Genomic DNA, 18,451 nt, shown 5'->3' with positions numbered 1-18,451 from the left:
TCCTCTGAATCACTGTGTGGCCTCCAACTAACCCCGTTTCTAAGATGAAAGAGCCGGTGGGAGCCATTTCCTGCACTGGCCTCTCGTAGGCTCTCTGGGATGTTTTATGACGCCAGTGCCAACCAGGACCTTGCGTGTCAAGGTTCAGTCTTTAGTTTGTACGCAGACATAATTCTGTACCCAAAGAACTGTGAAATCCTGGGAGCAGGTTACATCCTAGCTAAAGCCTAGACCGGGGGCGGGGGGGGGGGGGGCGGTCACTGCCCAACTAGCTTGCTGCCCAGCACTCCGCAGAAACGTAATCTGGAGAGGAGGCCGATGAGGCGAGCCATTCTCAAGCGCAGCCAAGGATTCACTGCTTTCTCCCTGCTTTCGTTAGTCCAAGTGCTAAAAAAAAAAGAATCATCACCCTATGATTGAGAATCGGCTTTTTCATTAGCTCATGTGATGCTACGAACACTCCAAGCCTCTGGGGGCATCCAGTGATCATTAATGATTCCTCAGAGACAGGACACGGGGCTGTAGGCACAAGGAGACCCGCGTGGATGGGAGTGAGATGGAAAGCTGCCTCCCGCAGCTTCTGTAGAACTTCCTCTTTGTATTCACTCCCCCCCACCCCGCTTCCTTTATTTTAAAAATAAACAATTTCAGGAATCACTATTCTCGCCTGGGTCTTGATAATTTAAGAGTCATTTAAAATGTGAAACCATGCTTTCCTCCCCCTTTGTAGTCTTTTGTGAGGATAAACCAAACGAAGGAAATAACTTAGATTCTTTGGAGCTTTATGTAGTTTGGAATCAGAACTCTGAAAGGAATTCAGCAAGAGTACTGCATCCAAGCGTAGTGTTTTCATTCATTTATTCATTTTAAAGATTTTAGCCATTCATTTGACCGAGAGAGCACAAGCAGGGGGGAGTGGCAGGTGGAGTGGGAGGGAAAAGCAAACTTCCTGCTCCATGGGACTCAATCCCAGGACCCCAGGATCACAACCCCAGCGGAAGACAGACGCCTAGTGGACAGAGCCACCCAGGTGCCCCAGTGTTTTCATTTATACCTGAAGCACTAGTCAGAGTTTGGCTACCTGGCACTAACTACCCTGGAAGGAAAATTTGATTTCGTTCACGCCCAACTCCATGTGATTGATTACAGAGTATTTCACACAAATAAGGCACAGTACTTGTTTTTACCCCTGAAAAGGACCCAGTGCCTATGAAAGCACAGCGTCTTCCAGAGTTTGTGTGTGTGTGTGGTTCTCGTCTATCATATATGGACAGAAGGACCAGTCTGTGACTGAGGAGGGCCCCCTAGAGTGCTCTTGGGCTCCAGGACGCCCTCTGACCCTCAAGGTTCTTAAAGGCAGCTGGGCCACGGCCGGGACCTTGAGTCTGATGGCCAGAAGTCCTCGCAGCCACGGGGTGGTGAAAGGCAGCGGCATCAGAAGGTTGCAGATGGGTGGATAGCAGAAGACATCAGGAACTCTGGAACTCAACTCTGAGGCTCACTGGTACCCCCTTCACCTTGGGCTTATATTTTTCTCTAAAGGGTAAAAAAGAGTTGTACTGTAATATGTAAACTATAGCCGATGCTGCACGATGCATTTTTTTTCTTTAGCCTGGCAATTGTTATTAACCTTTTTTTTTTTTTAAGATTATTTATTTATTTATTTATTCATGAGAGACAGAGAGAGAGAGAGAGAAGCAGGCTCCATGCAGGGAACCTGATGTGGGACTCCATCCTGGGTCTCCAGGATCATGCCCAGGGCTGAAGGCAGTGCTAAATCGCTGAGCTATCCAGGCTGCCCATAATTAATAAAATATTGAAGAAAAAAAAAAAAGCAGACCACTGGGGGTGCCTGGCTGGCTCAGTTGTTAGAGCATGAAACTCTTGATCTTGGGGTTGTGAGTTTGACCCTCACATTGGGTGTAGAGATTACTTAAAAATAAAATCTTAAAACATATACCATTGGTTTTTAACATGTTTATCATGTGTTTGACCATAGATGGATCACAGACATTTATCTCTGCTTCTTTCTGAAACCAAGTTAGAATGACAGTAAAGAAATAAAGAGGTGTAAACCATATAAGACCAAACATGAAGCAAGACCATTTGTGCCTCAGAATTCTGGAAAGGCTCTAAAATTGGAGATGCTAAGTTCCTTGGAAGGTGAGAGTATGGAGTGGGCTGAAAGCCACAAGAATTGATTGAAAGTTCCTATGTTGCCTTCACAAATCACTTAGAGTCGGGATACCACCTCTCTGCTGCACCGGGAAAAAAGACGATTTCTAGGAAGAGTGAACTAAAGAGCTAAATGGGAACCCCAGCTATAACACATGTTGGGGGTAAGATTCAATAATGAAGATGGTGGGATATCCTGAAACTCTACAGAAAAGACACATTTTTCACTCCACAAACTCCTCATCTGCCACGCTCGTAGCGAGGCTTATTACTGTGATACTAGGCAGGAGACTGGAAGATTTCTCTCTAGAGAAACTGTATCCCAAATAAGAGGTTTATCTCCCACTGAAATTTCTGAATCTGCCCCCCAAAACTCCACGAGTCAACAGAACACCTTCTTGCAACCACACTCAACATTTTCCACTTTCACTTTCTGGCTTAGTTTGCTATTAGGTAGTATATTCTTCTAAATAATTCCCACAAACTGCAATGCAATGCTTCAGTATTCATTTTGGCATTCATTTCATTCTAACATATGCTATTTTGAAACTTATTATAAACAAACTCTGGATGAAAGTCATAATTATTCAAATATCATACACAATTTATACTGTCCATGTATAAACTTTGCCTATTATCTATAGGCTGTTCCAATTTCCTCAGGATTTAACAGTGTTGGGGTTTTTTGTGGTTTTTGTTTTTTGAAAAACTCTTAAAGTCAAAAATTGGTCAGAATTTAATTTCTTATATTGATTCTAATATAGCTATTAGTCCAGTTCATTGTCATCTTCAGTGTCATATAAATCAATTTCAAAATGTAAATCATCTTTTTCTTCTGCAGTTTCTTCTGTAGTTGCAATTTAGATTGTTTTTCCTTCCTTCCTTCCTTCCTTCCTTCCTTCCTTCCTTCCTTCCTTCCTACCCCCCAACATGGGGCTTCAGCTCACATACCTGAGGTGGAGTCACATGCTCTGCCAACTGAGCCTGTCAGGTGCCCCTTTTCTGTTTCTTTATTAAACAGAATAACAATGTCTTTTTTTTTTTACATATTTTGCACAAACTTTAGGTTCACAGAGGGCACGTGGTCTACAAATTATAAGAATATTCACTGTCTTGTAAATATTTAACCCATTTTTAAGGTTTTGAAATGGTTTGTATTTGCTGTGTTATGCAAGTTCTTATAAGAGAACCTCTTTACAGTGTTGGCATTCTCCGTTGTGAAGGTTTGCATTAATTTTCTTGGTCTGGTCACTCTTATGGCACTTGTCATTTTTGAAACTAAACATATCCTGGTGCCTCTGACGCCTGGAACAGAGATGCTCTCTTTGTGGGAGCTTATTGCAGAAACTCCAGTAATCTCAATGGAGGGCAGTAAAGATTCAGGGAAGACCGAGATGTCTGGGATCCAGGCCCACATTGGGCTTCCTGCTTGGCAGGAAGTCTGCTTCTCCCTCTGTGCCTCCCCCTGCTTGTGCTCTCTCTCTGTCTCTCAAATAAGTAAATAAAATCTAAAAAATCACATATAAAACGGTACAGCACTGGTGTAAAAATAGGCATATAGGGGATCCCTGGGTGGCTCAATGGTTTAGCACCTGCCTTCGGCCCAGGGCATGATCCTGGAGTCCTGGTTTGAGTTCCACATTGGGCTCCCAGCAGGTAGCCTGCTTCTCCCTCTGCCTGTGTCTGTGCCTCTCTCTTTCTCTCTGTCTCTCATGAATAAATAAATAAAATCTTTTAAAAAAATAGGCGTATAGACCATGGAACAGAATAGAAAACACAGATATAAACCAAGTCATATACGGTCGATTCATCTTTGACAAGGGTGCCAAGAACACACAGTGGAGAAAGCACAGTCTCTTCCATAAATGGTGTTGGGAAAACTGGACACCACATACAGAAGAATGAAACTAGACCCCTGTCTTACATCACTCATGAAAATGAACTCAAAGTCAATTTAAGACTTAAATTTAAGGCTTGAAATCATAAGACTCCTAGAGTAAAACAGGAGAAAATCTCCTTGATGTTGGTCTTGGTGGTGATTTTTTTAATACGATGTCAAAAGCACAGGCAACACAAGCAAAAATAAACAAGTAGAACTACATCAAACTGAAAAGCTTCTGCACAGCAAAGGAAATAATTAACAAGATGTAAAGACAACCTACAGAACAGGCAAAAATATTTACAAACTATATATCTGATAAAGGGTCAATATCTAAAAAATATAAACAAAAAGCCCCACAAATAATTAGATTTTAAAATGGGCAAAGGACTTGAATAGACATTTCTCCAAAGAAGACCCAAAAATGGCCAACAGCTACATAAAAAGGTGCTCAATATCACTTGGTATCAGGGAAGTGCAAATCAAAAAATGACAATGAGATAATCCCTTCACATGGATAGGATGGTTTCTCTAAGACAGGCAACAGAAAAATGTGTTGGTGAAGATGTGGAGAAAAGGGCTCTTCAACACTGTTGGTAGGGATGTAAATGGGTGTAGCCACTGTGGAAAACACTATGGAGATTCTTCAAAAAATTAAAAATAGAGGGGTACCTGGGTGGCTCATTCAGTTAAGGGTCTGACTCTTGATTTCTGCTCAGGTGCAGATCTCAGGGGTGTAAGATTGAGCTCTGCGTCGGTCTCTGCGCTTAGCATAGAGCCTACTTAAGATCCTCTCTCTCCCTCTGCCCCTCCCCCCACCCTCGCCTTGCTCTCTCTAAAAAAATAAATAAATAGAAATTTTAAAAAATTCAAACCGAAATATCATATGACCCAGGGTAGAGCTGAAGGAAACAAAAACAGTGTCTCAAAGAGATATTTGCACTCCCATGTTTGTTGCAATGTTATTCACAGTAGTCAAGATATGGAAACAATCTAGCTGCCTATCCATGGGCTGATTAATGGATAAAAAAGATGTGTGTGTGTGTGTGTGTGTGTGTGTATGTGTGTATAAAGTACATAACTATGTATATATAACCATAACCCACTATATGTAATATATGTATTATATATAATGTAATATTATTCAACCATGAGAAAGAAGGAAATCCTGGTATTAGCAACAACATGGATGAAACTAGAGGACATTATGCCATGTGAATTAGCCAGCAGAGAAAGAGGGATACTGCATAATCTCACTTGTATGTGGAATGTTAAAAAATGTCTTTAAAAAATCACACTCATAGAGACAGAGTAGAGTGGTGGTTTCCAGGATCTGGGGGAGGAGTTTGGGGAGGAAGGAGATAGGCAGATGCTCGTCAAAGCCTTCGGGTACAAGATGAATAAGCTCTGGGGATGTGATATATGGCATGGTGACTGTAGTTAATACAGTGTGGTGCGCTTGAAGCTTTATGAGAGAAGGCCTTAAACGCTGTCACTACAAAGGAACAAAAAAGGTACCTATGTGAGGTGATGAATGTATTAATCAACCAGATTATGATATCACTTGACAAGGTATACATATGTCAAATTATCATGCTGTGCACTTTAAACATAGGCATTTTTATTTTCAATTATTTATCAATTTACCTTAAAAAGCTGAAAAAAATCAGAACATTTTCATCACCTCAAAAAGACACCCCATACCCATTAGCTATAATCCCCTACCCTCCATTCCTCCCAATCTCTACTTCTAAGTAACCAACTAATCTATTTTCTGTGTCTATACGTTATTCTGGACTTCATATGACTGAAATCATACCCTTTGTGGACTTTTATGCCTGGCATTTTTCACTCAGCATGTTTTCAAGATTTATCCAAATTGTGGCACGTATCATTATTTCATTCTTTTCTATGATCAAGTAATATTCTATGGCATGGGCAGACCACATTTTGTTTGCTTGTTTGTCTATTCCAATGGTGGAAATTTGGGTTGTTTCCCCTTTGAGCTATTATGAACAATGCTGGTAAAGTATTTGCGTTCAAATTTTTTATTTCTCTGCTATATAACCAGGAGTGGAATTACCGGGTCACATGGTAATTTTATGTTTAATCCTCTGAGAAACTGTCAGTATACAGCCTATTTTCCAAAGAAGCTATGCCACTTTACATTCCCTTCAGCAACATTAGCCATCCTAATGTGTATGACATGGACGTCTCATGGTGGTCTTTCTTTGGGGTGGGTTTAGTTTAATATATTTTTGGATGTGGCCTCTGAAACATGCAATTTGAATGTCCTTACCTGTGAAAATTATCTCACAGATCCTCATTTCTTGTATGTAAAATAGAGATGACAATAGCTTTCTTCCAGGATGGTTCACCCCTCCTTTTTTGTAGTAAAATATACATAATATTTATCACTTTAACTTTCTAAAAATGTGTAGTCTTATGGAACTAAATACATTCACATTCCTGTTCAACCATCACCACCATCCATCTTCAGAACTTTTTCATCTTCCTTAACTCTGCCTCAACAAAAACTAAGCCATTCACCACCATGATTCCATGCACCAACAAATACTATTATAAATATGAGTGTACAGATATTTTTTTTGAGTCCCTGCTTTTATTTCTTTTGCATTTTATCCAAAAATGGAATTATGGATAGTATAGTAATTCTGTGTTTAGTTTATTTAGGACTGCCATACTATATTCCATAGAGCTATTCCATCTTACATCTCTACTAGCAATACACACAAGGATTTTAATCTCTTCACATTTTCATCAATACTTGTTATTTCCTGGGCTTTTTATTGTTGTTCTTTTTTTTTAATTTTTTAAAAAAAGATTTTATTTACTTATTCATGAAAGACATAGAGAGAGAGGCAGAGACACAGGCAGAAGGAGAAGCAGGCTCCACGCAAGGAGCCTGATGAGGGACTCAATCCCGGGACCCTGGGACCACGACTTGAGCCAAAGGCAGACACTCCACCATCGAGCCTCCCAGGTGTCCCTTTTTGTTCTTGTTCTTATTTGTTTTATTAGCCATCATAATGGATATGAAGTGGTATCTTGTGGTTTTCATTTGTATTTCCCTAATGATTAGTGATGTTGAAGATCTTTTATGTGCTTATTGGCCATGTGTATGTCTTCTTTGGAGAAGTGCCTATTCAAGTTCTTAGCCCATTTTAAAATTAGATTGCTTGTTTTGTTGTTGTTGAGTTGTAGGAGTTCTTTATATATACTGGGTATCAATCCCTTATCAGACATATGATTTGCAAATATTTCCTTCTATTCTATGGTTGCCTTTTCAACCATGAGAGCTACTGATCATGTCCTTTTATGCACGAAAGTTTTTGCTACTGATCAAGCTACTGATCATGTCCTTTTATGCATGAAAGTTTTTGATTTTTGATAAAGTCCAATTTATCTTTTTGTTGTTGTTGTCTTTGTTATTGTTGTCTTATCTAAGAACTCATTGCTATATTTAATATCATGAAACTATTCCCCTATATTTTCTTCTAAGAATTTTAGTTTTAGCTCTTACATTTAGGTCTTGGATCCATTTTGAGTTAACTTTTGTAGAAAGCGTAAGACAGGGTCCAATTTCTAGGATTTTTTTGCATGCAGATATCCCATTTTCCCAACATCATTCGTTGAAAATTTTGTTCTTTCTCATGTTGAAAATTATTTGACAATATATGTAAGTTGATTCTGGATTTTTTATTCCATTTGATTGGTCTATATCTCTGTCTTTATGCCAGTACCACACTGCTTTGATTACCACAGCTCTGTAGTTTTGAAATCCAGAAATGTGAACTTTGTTCTTGTATTCAACTTTGTTCTTGTATTCAAGATTATTCTGGCTATTTGATGTCCCTTATGATTCCATCTAAAGTTTAGATGGCCTTTACTATTTCTGCAAAAAATGCTATTGGGATTTTGATAGATATTGTGTTGAATCTGTAAATGGCTTTGGGTAGCATTGACACCTTAAAAATATTGCCTTCCAATCTATAAACAGGGCTCATTGTGGCTTTGGTTTGCATTTTCCTGATGATTAATGATATTGAGCATTTTTTTCCTTTGCTTACTGGCTATTTGTGTACCTTTCCTGGAAAGGTATCTAGTTAGATCATTTCTCCCATTTTTTTTTCTTTGCTCACTTTAAATTCAAGTTATGTTGTTGTTGAGTTGTAGTTTCTTATATGTTTGGACACAAGTCCCTTATCAGATATATTATTTGCAAATATTTTTTCACATTTGATGGGTCATCTTTTTACTTTCTTGAAAGCGTCTTTTTTTTTTTTTTTAAGATTTCATTTTTTTTATTTGAGAGAGAGTGCAAGTGAGCATGAGCAGGGGAGGGGAGGGGGAAGAGGGAGAGGAAGAAGCAGACTCCCTGCTGAGGAGGGAGCCTGACGTGGGGCTGGATCCCAGGATCATGACCTGAGCTGAAGGCAGATGCTTAACTGACTGAGCCACCCAGGTGCCCTGAAAGAGTCTTTTGAAACACAAAAGCTTTAAATTTTGACGAAGTCCAAATTATCTATATTTTTCTTTTATTGCTCATGCTGTTGAATCCACTTAAGAATCGATTATCAAATCCAAGTTCATATTATCCCTTTGTTTTCTTCTAAAAATTTTATAATATTTGGTCTATCAAGAACCTTGATCCATTTTTGTTTAATTTTTGTATATGGTGTACAGTAAGGATCCAACTCATTCTTTTGCATTTGGTTATCTAGTTGTCCCAGTTCCGTTTTATTGAAATGTCTATACTTCTTTATATTTCTTTGACTCCTCTGCTCACTGTGGTCTGATCTTTGCTGCTACTACTCCCCTGATACTGCTTTTACTAGGTCACTAATGACCTGGTAGCTAAACTGAGTGAATAATTTTCAGTCCTTTCCTTCCTTTTTTTTTTTTTTTAAGATTTATTTATTCATGAGAGACAGAGAGACAGAAAGAGAGAGAAGGAGAGAGAGAGAGAGAGAGAGAGAGGCACAGACACAGGCAGAGGGAGAAGCAGGCCCCATTCCACTCAGGGAGCCTGACGCAAGACTCAATCCTGGGTCTCCAGAACCACACCTTGGGCCAAAGGCAGCCCTAAACTGCTGAGCCACCACGCTGCCCCCCTTGAAATATCTCTTGACTTCTGTGATATCACACCCTCCCAGACTTCTTCCTACCATTCTTCCTTTTTTTTCTTAGTCTCTGCCCATCCCAAGTGTTCCTGAAGGCTCTATTCTTAGCCGAACACACATTATCTGGGTGATCTTATCCTCTACCATGACTTCACTTGCCATCTCTGTACTGATTTTTTCTGAATACTTAATTCTTCTGATCTTTATATCGATTTCATTTGCAAATCATGTATCTGAAAAGGGAAGATTAATCCAGTATATATAAAGAACTCCTATAACTCAACAATAACAATACTACCATCCAATTTAAAAATGAGACATGGATATACATTTCTCCAAAGAACATCTCAAACTCAACATTTCTTAAATAACTTTTTTCTCCAAATCTGCTTCTTCAGTATTTCTTACATCTATAAATGGCATACTATCCATCTGATTTCCCAAGACAGAAATCTGGTTTATATATGATAAAATGTAACTCACTGTACATCTCAGTGAGTTTTTAAAAGATTTTATTTATTTATTTGAAAGTGAGCCCTCGCATGTGTGGGGTGGGGGAGAAGAGGGAGAAGGAGAAACAGACTCCCCACTGAGCAGGAAGCCCAATGCAGGGCTCAATCCCAGGACCCTGGGACCATGACCTGAGTCAAAGGCAGACACTTAACTGACTGAGCCACCCAGATGCCCCTTTTGCCCATTTTAAAATAGTCACTTGCTTATTACTGAATTATAAACGTTCATTAATTAAGAATCTCTTATTAAATATGTTTTCTAAATCTTTTCTCACAGTGACTTTCCTTTTTCTTTTTTAAAAGATTTTATTTATTTATTTGAGAAGCAGAGAGAGACAGCACAAGCAGGGGGGAAGGGCAGAGAGAGAAAGTGAAGCAGATTCCCTGCTGAGCAGGGAACCCAATGTGGGACTCGATGCAGGGGCTCCATCCCAGGACTTGAGCTGAAAGCAGACACGTAACCCACCGAGCCACCCAGGTGCCCCCAACGTCTTTAATTTTTAAAAAATGGTTTATGTACCATTTAAGAAATCTTTTTATTTAAGATTATTTATTTATTTATTTATTCATTAGAGACAGAGAGAGAGAGAGGCAGAGACACAGGCAGAGGGAGAAGCAGGCTCCATGCAGGGAGCCCGACGTGGGACTCGATCCCAGGTCTCCAGGATCACACCCCAGGCTGCAGGCAGCGCTAAACCGCTGTGCCACCGGGGCTGCCCTATTTAAGAAATCTTTTACCCAACACCTAATGGATTTTTTTTTTTTAAATAAACACTATCTAGAGGGGAGAAAAAGAAAAAAAAAAAGAAATCTTTGCTCAATTCATGGTCATAAATATTTTCTTCTATATTTTCTTTCACAAGTTTTATAGTTTTAGCCTTTTTTTAAACAATCTTTTTAAATTTTATTTTATTTTCTTATTTGGGAGAAAGCATGTGAGAGAGAGAGATCAAGAGGAGAGTGGGGGTAGAGGGAGAAGCAGATTCCCCACTGAGCAGGGAGCAAGATGCAGGACTCGATCCCAGGACTCTGGGTGACCTGTGCTAAAGGCAGACACTTAACTGACTGAGCCACCCAGGCACCCTTATAGTTTCAGATTTTATGTTTAGGTCTTTAATCTATTTTTTGTCTGTTTGTTTTGTGGTTTTGTTTTGTCTTGTTTGGGTATGTAGTATAAGGTAAGGGTCAAATTTCATTTTTTTCCCATGTGAATCATTTAATTGTGGCATCATTTGTTGAAAAGAATATCCTTCCCCCTATTAAATTCCTCTGGCAACATGGTGAAAACCCAGTTGCATGTGTTTATTTCTAGGTTCTCTATGCTACTCCACTGATCTGTATTATCCTTCTACCAAAAACACACTATCCTGATTACTATAGCTTTATAATAAATCTTGAAATCAGATAATGCAATTCCTGCAACTTTGTTCTTTTTCAGAATAATTCTGGCAATTCTAGGCCCTTTATAATTCCATATAAATTTTGGAATCATTTGTCAGTTTCTTCACACAGGCAAACAAAAAACAAAAAACAACAAAAAAAAGCAAAACCTGCTGGAATTTTTCACTTGAGAGAGAAAGAGTGATAGAGAGCACAAGCAGGAGGGAGGAGCAGGCTCCCCACTGAGCAGAGCGTCTTATGTGGGGCTCCATCCTGGGATATGACCTGAGCCGAAGGCAGATGCTTAACTGAGTGAGCCACCCAGGCGCCCCACCCTGCTGGAATCTTTTTTTTAAGATTTTATTTATTTATTCATAGAGACACGGCGGGGGCGGGGGGGCCCGGGCAGAGGCACAGGCAGAGGGAGAAACAGGCTCCATGCAGGGAGCCCGACATGGGACTCGATCCAGAGTCCCCAGGATCAAACCCCGGGCTGCAGGCGGCACTAAACCGCTGCGCCACTGGGGTTGCCCCCCTGCTGGAATTTTTATTGGGATTGATCAATTTGGGGAGAATTGACATTTTAACAGTTATGATTCTTTTATTTATTTATTTTTTAATTTTTATTTATTTATGATAGTCACACACAGAGAGAGAGGGAGAGAGGCAGAGACATAGGCAGAGGGAGAAGCAGGCTCCATGAACAGGGAGCCTGATGTGGGATTCGATCCTGGGTCTCCAGGATCGTGCCCTGGGCCAAAGGCAGGTGCTAAACCGCTGCGCCACCCAGGGATCCCTAGTTATGATTCTTTAAATGTATTCTTTAAATGTATTCTTTAAATGAAGACGGTATTTCTCTCCAACTAGTTAGATCTTCTTTAACTTTCCTCATCAATGTTTTATAGTTTTCTTTTTTTTTTTTAAAGATTTTATTTATTTATTTATTCATGAGAGACACACACAGAGAAAAGCAGAGACACAGGCAGAGAGAGAAGCAGGCTCCCTGAGGGAAGCCCGATGTGGGACTTGATCCCAGGACCTGGGATCACAACCTGAGCTAAAGGCAGACGTTCAGCCACTGAGCCATCCAGAGGTCCCTGTTTTGTAGTTTTTCAGTGTTCAAGTTTTGTTAAACTTATGCTACATGTTCATTTAAAAAACTCTATTGTTAATGCTATTTGAAAATATCAAGTTCCAATTGTTTATGTCTCTTTTTTGTTTTGTTTTTTTTAATTTTTTTATTTATTTATGATAGTCACAGAGAGAGAGAGGCAGAGACACAGGCGGAGGGAGAAGCAGGCTCCATGCACCGGGAGCCCGATGTGGGATTCGATCCCGGGTCTCCAGGATCGCGCCCTGGGCCAAAGGCAGGCGCCAAACCGCTGCGCCACCCAGGGATCCCTTGTTTATGTCTCTGATATAAAAATAGTTTTGTATGTTGACCTTGAGTTCTGTGACCTTGCAAAATTCACTTAGAATTTCTAGTAGCTTTTTTTTGGTAGATTCCTTAAGATTCTCAGATTAAGATTCTCCACATATACAATCATGCCACCTCTGAATAAATACAACTTGTAAGCTTTTAGTTTCTTTTTCTTGCCTTATTGTACTGATAAGGACCTCCAGTACAATGTCAAGGAGACATGGTGTGGGCAGATAATCTTCCCTTGTTCCTGATCCTAGGAGGAAAGCATTCAGTCCTCCAAGTGTCATGTTAGCTCTAAGTTTTTCAGAGATGCCCTTTATCAGATTGAGGAAATTCCCTTCTATTCCTAGTTGGCTGAGAGTTGAATAGGTATTGAATTTCATCCAGTGTTGTTATTTTTTTTTTTTTTCTGTACATGTTCATTATGTGTGACCCTTGACTTGCTTTGGACTGTAAAATGTGAATGCAAGCCACAGGCATCTCTTTAGGGAAGGAGCTTTAAGAGCCAGCGTGGGATTTGCTACGTTATCTTCCCACTGCTACAGTCCTGGTGGATGCTCCTGTTGGGATGAAGCATTGAGCATAAATGTGAGCAAGAAATGAACTTCTGTTGAGATAAGCCAAGAGATTTGGGGGGCTGTTCACTAGTGCATCATGGTTTAACAGAGAAGGCTCTTGCCCTCAGGACAAACTTATTGACCTCATGGAGCTTACATTCTAGCTTACGTTCTTACATTTACATTCTTACATTCTAGCTTACATTTTACATTCTAGTGTAAAAGAAACAAATAAATATACATTATAATGTCAAGTAGAGATGAGTACCAGGAGGAAAACAAAGCATATACAGTGAGATACAGGGATAGAGAAAGTTTTAGCTTTAGATAAGGGCAATGGGGAAGGCCTCCTTGAAAACATAACAGTTGGGCTAAGACCTGAATGACGTGAGGGTGGGAGCCGTGAGGGATCTGGTGGAAGCATGTTCAGGCAGACAGCCATGTACTACTCTAGGACAGGAACTCTAGACTCTCCAGGCCATGGAGGATTAGGACAAAGCTGAAAGAGCTGTCCTCAAGGAAAGAAGAGAGAAGAGTACATCTACTCAATGGCCTCTGTGGCCCATTCTGGGTCTGCAGGGACCAGAAGCAGCTGCCGGACAACGGAAAGCTTGTTGGCGGTGGTCTCACCAGACTGCTGACACACCACTGTCCCTTGAGTCTTGACATTTTGCCCAGTAGAGTAAAGAAGAAAAAGGGAAACTGACCTTTTTCCTGACATTCAGGCAAAGAGGCTTGTTTTATCTGAGAAAAATAAAGTGAGTTTCATGAGACAGTTCATGACCATTATTTTCTTGAAAGTTATTCTCTACTTTGAAACTCATCAACAGCTTGCTACCGTCCTGAGGAAAGAGCCCAAACTCGACTCTATTGACTAACAGTGTCACAGGATTCTGCTTCAGTCACACTGGGTTCCTGCATCAGGCCCTCCTTTCTGAGCCTTTGCAAAGGCTGTTCCTTCCTTTGGGAACACTCTTCCTCCCTTGTCGGGGCTAACCTCCCTCAAACTCAGTTTAAGTGTCAGTGGTCTCACTGGAAGTGTTCCCAGACTAGCTTAGGTTCTTCCATCAAAAGCTATCTTAGCGGGGGATCCCTGGGTGGCGCAGCGGTTTGGCGCCTGCCTTTGGACCAGGGCGCGATCCTGGGGACCTGGGATCGAGTCCCACGTCGGGCTCGCGGTGCACGGAGCCTGCTTCTCCCTCCGCCTGTGTCTCTGCCTCTCTCTCTCTCTCTCTCTCTCTCTGTGAGTATCATCAATAAAAAAAAAAAAAAGCTATCTTAGCATCTTGTTCTTCTTGTACCAACATAGCACTCATCATACTGTACTGTAGTCTTAAAGATTTGTCAAGTAATTCAGACATTCAAAGAAGTATAAAAAATAATATAGGGATCACCCATAGGCCTATCACCTCAGTTAAACAATGAAACATTGCAGCTGAAGCCCACTATGACGACATGTTGTTCCCAACCAATACCTGAGTTTGGTGTTCATCTTTCCATATACGTCTGTATGCTAATTATTATTTTTTTGTATACTAATTATTATATATGCATATATACCTAAACGACATATATTCTTGACTTCACACTTTACATCTAAGTTATTACAAAGGTATTTCTGCAACTTGCATTTTGCCCTTATTTTTGTGGTTCATCCATGTTGATACAAGTCACCCTAGATCATTTCTACAGCTGTATATATTATGCCACAATCTACCCCTTTTCTTCACCGATCGACTAAATTTAGAGTTCTGCAAGTTTTTGGAATTTTCTAAGCGCTCTGCTCCCTGCATTCTGAACGTGTCCCCTGACACGCAGATGACGGGTTCTCCGGGTGTACAGCTGGTAGTGCGACCGCGGATTCCTCGTGCCCGCGCGCCTCTGACTTTGCATCCAACACTGACAGAGCTCTTCAGGGTGGTGGTACCCCCCGAGGCCCTGGAGGTGCGTGTCCCCGGCGGACGGTGGCCGCCCTGGGCGCTGGGACCCTGCGTGTCTCGCTCCCCACGGCCTTTGCAGAACTGTGGGCCGAGGACGCGAAGACCCGTGTGCAAGGTGAACGACCGGACCCAGGAATGGAGCAGGATGCTGCTCAGGGCAGTGGCGGGAGGCCGGGGAGCGGGGGTCGTGGCCTGCGGGCGGTGTCTGTCCGCTGGACCGAGAGCTCGGCGGGCTGGGGGGGACTCTCCGCTCCTCTCCCGCCTCCAGCGCGGGGGGTTAGCTGCCAGGCACCCCCGCCACCGTCCCGCCAGCCGCCAGGACTCCCGGCCCCGGACCCTCCAGCCAGCCGCCCGGACAACCCCCCTGCCGCTCGCGGCCCCGCCCCCTGCCGCTCGCGGCCCCGCCCCCTGCCGCTCGCGGCCCCGCCCCCTGCCGCTCGCGGCCCCGCCCCCTGCCGCTCGCGGCCCCGCCCCCCGGCTGCGGGTCCGCCCTCCGCCCGTGCCGCCAGCGGCCCCGCCCCCGCCCCGCCCCGGCCCGCCCCCGCGGGTGAGTCAGGCTGCGGGGACGCCGCGGGAGGGAGGCGATGACGGGCGCGCGTCCGTGCGGCGCGGAGCAGCGCAGGGACCGGGAGCGCGGCGGCGGCGGCGGAGGAGGACCGGTGGCCCAGGCGGCGGGCGGCATGAGCGGGGCGCGGGGCGCGGGCCCGGCGCTGGTCGCGCTGCTGCTGGCGGCGTCCGTGCTGAGCGCCGCGCTGCTGGCCCCCGGCGACCCCCCGGAGCGCGGTGCCGAGGCCGCCCCGCCGCGAGGTGAGTGTCGACCGCGCCCCCCCAACAGCTCCGCTGGGCCCGGCTGTCCGCCTCCCCCTCCCGGGGTCGCGCCGCCCCCAGCCGGCCGGGCCTCGTTCGGGAGAATCCCGTGTCCGGAACTAGTCGTGCTGGCGCGGCGCCAGAGCGAGCGGCGGCGGCGGGGAGCCCGGGTGTGGGCGCGCTGGGCCCGGAGCGAGGGCGGCGGCGGGGTCCCAGCCGGGCGGGAAGCGGGGGGCGGCGCGGGGACAGGTCCCGGGGCCACTTGTCCGAGTGGAAGGACGTCGGACGGGAGACCTGTTACTCCCCGCACACGCGCAAACTGAGCGGGAGGGCTGGCGGAGGAAGGGGTGCGTGTGCCCACGGCCCGCCCTGGTGGCCGCCTGTGTGCGGGGGCTTGAGCGCGCGAGAAGCCGCGCGGCGAGCAGGGCGGAGGGCCGGGCGCGGGGCCTGCGGCGCGGGGGCGCGGGCGAGCCGGAGCGCGGTGTCCCGGGAGAAGCCGACCTGCGGTGAAAACTCAGCCGGCGGCGGCGCGGGGAGGCGCTGCCCGCGGGAGCTTGGGCACACGGCCCGGCCGGGTGGTGGGAGGGCCGGCCGAGGCCTGGTCGGCCCGGGCCCTGCGGTGGGCGGGGAGGCCGCAGGACCCGGCTCCTGGCCTGGGGCGGTGCTTTTGCTGGGGGCGAGGCTCCCGCGCGGCTGCACCGTCGGCGCTCGCGCTCGGCTCTCCGGGGTTTTCCTGAGTCGCCTCATCTCCGAACTCCCGGGAGAACGGGGACCCCTCGAGACCCCAGAAACGAGAGTCCCAGGGCCCTGGGAGAGGACAGTCCCCAGCTCCTTCCCAAGGGACGCTTAGTTCAGGATCCTGGGATCGGTCCACCGCGCAGCAAACCCTGTTGGGTCAGGGTCAGGGTCAGGGCTTGGGGAAGTCAGCCCACCACCTGCCCCTTCCCCTCGTCCTCCTCCTCCTCCCAGCCCCTTTTCTGTAGCAGAATAGGGGGGTTTGGAGTCAGTCCGCGTGGTCCAGACTGCCCCTCCTCCACAATCAGAATCCTTCTTTTTTTTTTAAGATCTTATTTATTTATTTATTCATAGAGACAGAGAGAGGCAGAGACACAGGCAGAGGGAGAAGCAGGCTCCATGCAGGGAGCCTGATGTGGGACTCGATCCAGGGTCTCCAGGATCACGCCCTGGGCTGCAGGCGGCGCTAAACCGCTGCGCCACCGGGGCTGCCCCACAATCAGAATCCTATAGAGCAAAGACACAGTGAATTTTGAAAAGCTATCTTGGCTGATTACATTTTGTACTACTGCCTCCCCCACCCCTGACTCTGTGCCCTCCACTCCCCTTTTATTTTGGAGGAAACAGACCCTAAGAGGTTATGTAATCAGGCCAATCATAAATTGTCAGGGACAGATCCCCTGCAATGCTATTTCTTTGTACTTTAGCACCAGTTAATGGTGATAATTATTTTAGGAAAAAGGTGGTTTGTAAATATTAATGCTGGGGGGGGGGTGAGGGAGAACATATTAATATTCGTCAGTGATCCACTCCAGAACCTTCATGAAACTCTGTTGAGAGGACACCAAGGCTTTTCGTGTCACCTTGGGTTAAATTTGGGCTGGACAACTTCGTACTAAACTCCATTTTGTATGGTTAGAGGACTCAAGTTTACTTAGGAAAAAAACATAATAAATAGACTGTATCTTTAAAAATTTGCCCAGCAAAGATACTCATGAACAGAGAGCTAGAACCAGAAATTAAATATTTGGAAACAAAAGTCTAATATACAAATAGACAAACAGCACAGTCCCTTGGGCCCTATTGAGAGGTTTATCTTTATCTGGTTTATGTCCTCACGAAGACGGGGAGGAACTTGTTCTTTTGGCTATCATGCTCCTTGAGTGGTGTCATAGTATTTCTAAGTATTTCAGAAGTTGGCAGCTTTTTCTTGAAACTGAGCATCCAATTCAACTTAGGTGTCATGGTGGGTGGCTTGGCAGTTGAATCCCTATGATGACTCAAGACCTGAATTCATAAGGAAATTGAAGCATAAAACAAGAGCCTTGCTCTACCCACTACTAAAGGCTCAGGAATATGAATAAAAGCATTAGTTTTTCCAACTATGAAGGGATGATGATCTGTAAAACAATTACAAATGAAAAGGCCAATGGATAGTATAATTTTGAAAATGAAAACTATCAAAACTGAATAAAGGAAACTAAAAACTATTTGAAAGTGGTATAACGTTTATTGATGACAGCTATGACAAAGGATTTAACATCTGTACTATGTAAAGAAATGACACAAATCCTAAGAAGAGCTCTAAGATGGGTGTTAAATAATAAAAACTCAACTGGGTAAATTTAAAGATCACATTGGCTCTATTCAATAATTCATGAATTGGCCGGTATCCCATCTAGCAAATAGAAAGGAGCTCCTTTGAGCTGCAGAAAAGGAAAGGTTTTTAAAGGCAGAGAGGGAGAGGAGAAAAGGAAATTATTAGCAAATAATGCATTTTAGGCCAGGATGCCCCCCTAGCGGTAACGAAGGGTCTATCAGTAAGTAGATTACCTTCTGGTACTGGCCAGGAAGTCCCAGGTTGGCTGGTTAAAGGTCATTCTGGGACATGAAGGTGCG

At 44.2% G+C, this 18,451-nt stretch overlaps 1 protein-coding gene and 1 pseudogene across 1 annotated transcript in view; one reads left to right on the top strand and one right to left on the bottom strand.

Annotated features, from left to right (window-relative positions):
• Nucleotides 1–2,942: 2,942 nt before the first annotated feature.
• LOC140599535 (uncharacterized protein C9orf85 homolog pseudogene) lies at nucleotides 2,943–12,800 on the bottom strand (annotated as a pseudogene).
• Nucleotides 12,801–15,579: 2,779 nt separating this feature from the next.
• Nucleotides 15,580–18,451, top strand: part of HGSNAT (heparan-alpha-glucosaminide N-acetyltransferase) — a 42,905-nt gene continuing 40,033 nt past the window's right edge. Inside the window, exon 1 of the mRNA XM_072763375.1 lies at nucleotides 15,580–15,817. Coding sequence (XP_072619476.1) covers nucleotides 15,595–15,817 — 223 coding nt within the window. The 5' untranslated portion in view covers nucleotides 15,580–15,594. The remainder of the gene's footprint in view (nucleotides 15,818–18,451) is intronic.

Source organism: Vulpes vulpes, chromosome 7, assembly GCF_048418805.1.
Source record: "Vulpes vulpes isolate BD-2025 chromosome 7, VulVul3, whole genome shotgun sequence".
Lineage (NCBI taxonomy): Eukaryota > Metazoa > Chordata > Mammalia > Carnivora > Canidae > Vulpes > Vulpes vulpes.
This window is presented reverse-complemented; position numbering and strand designations above follow the sequence as displayed.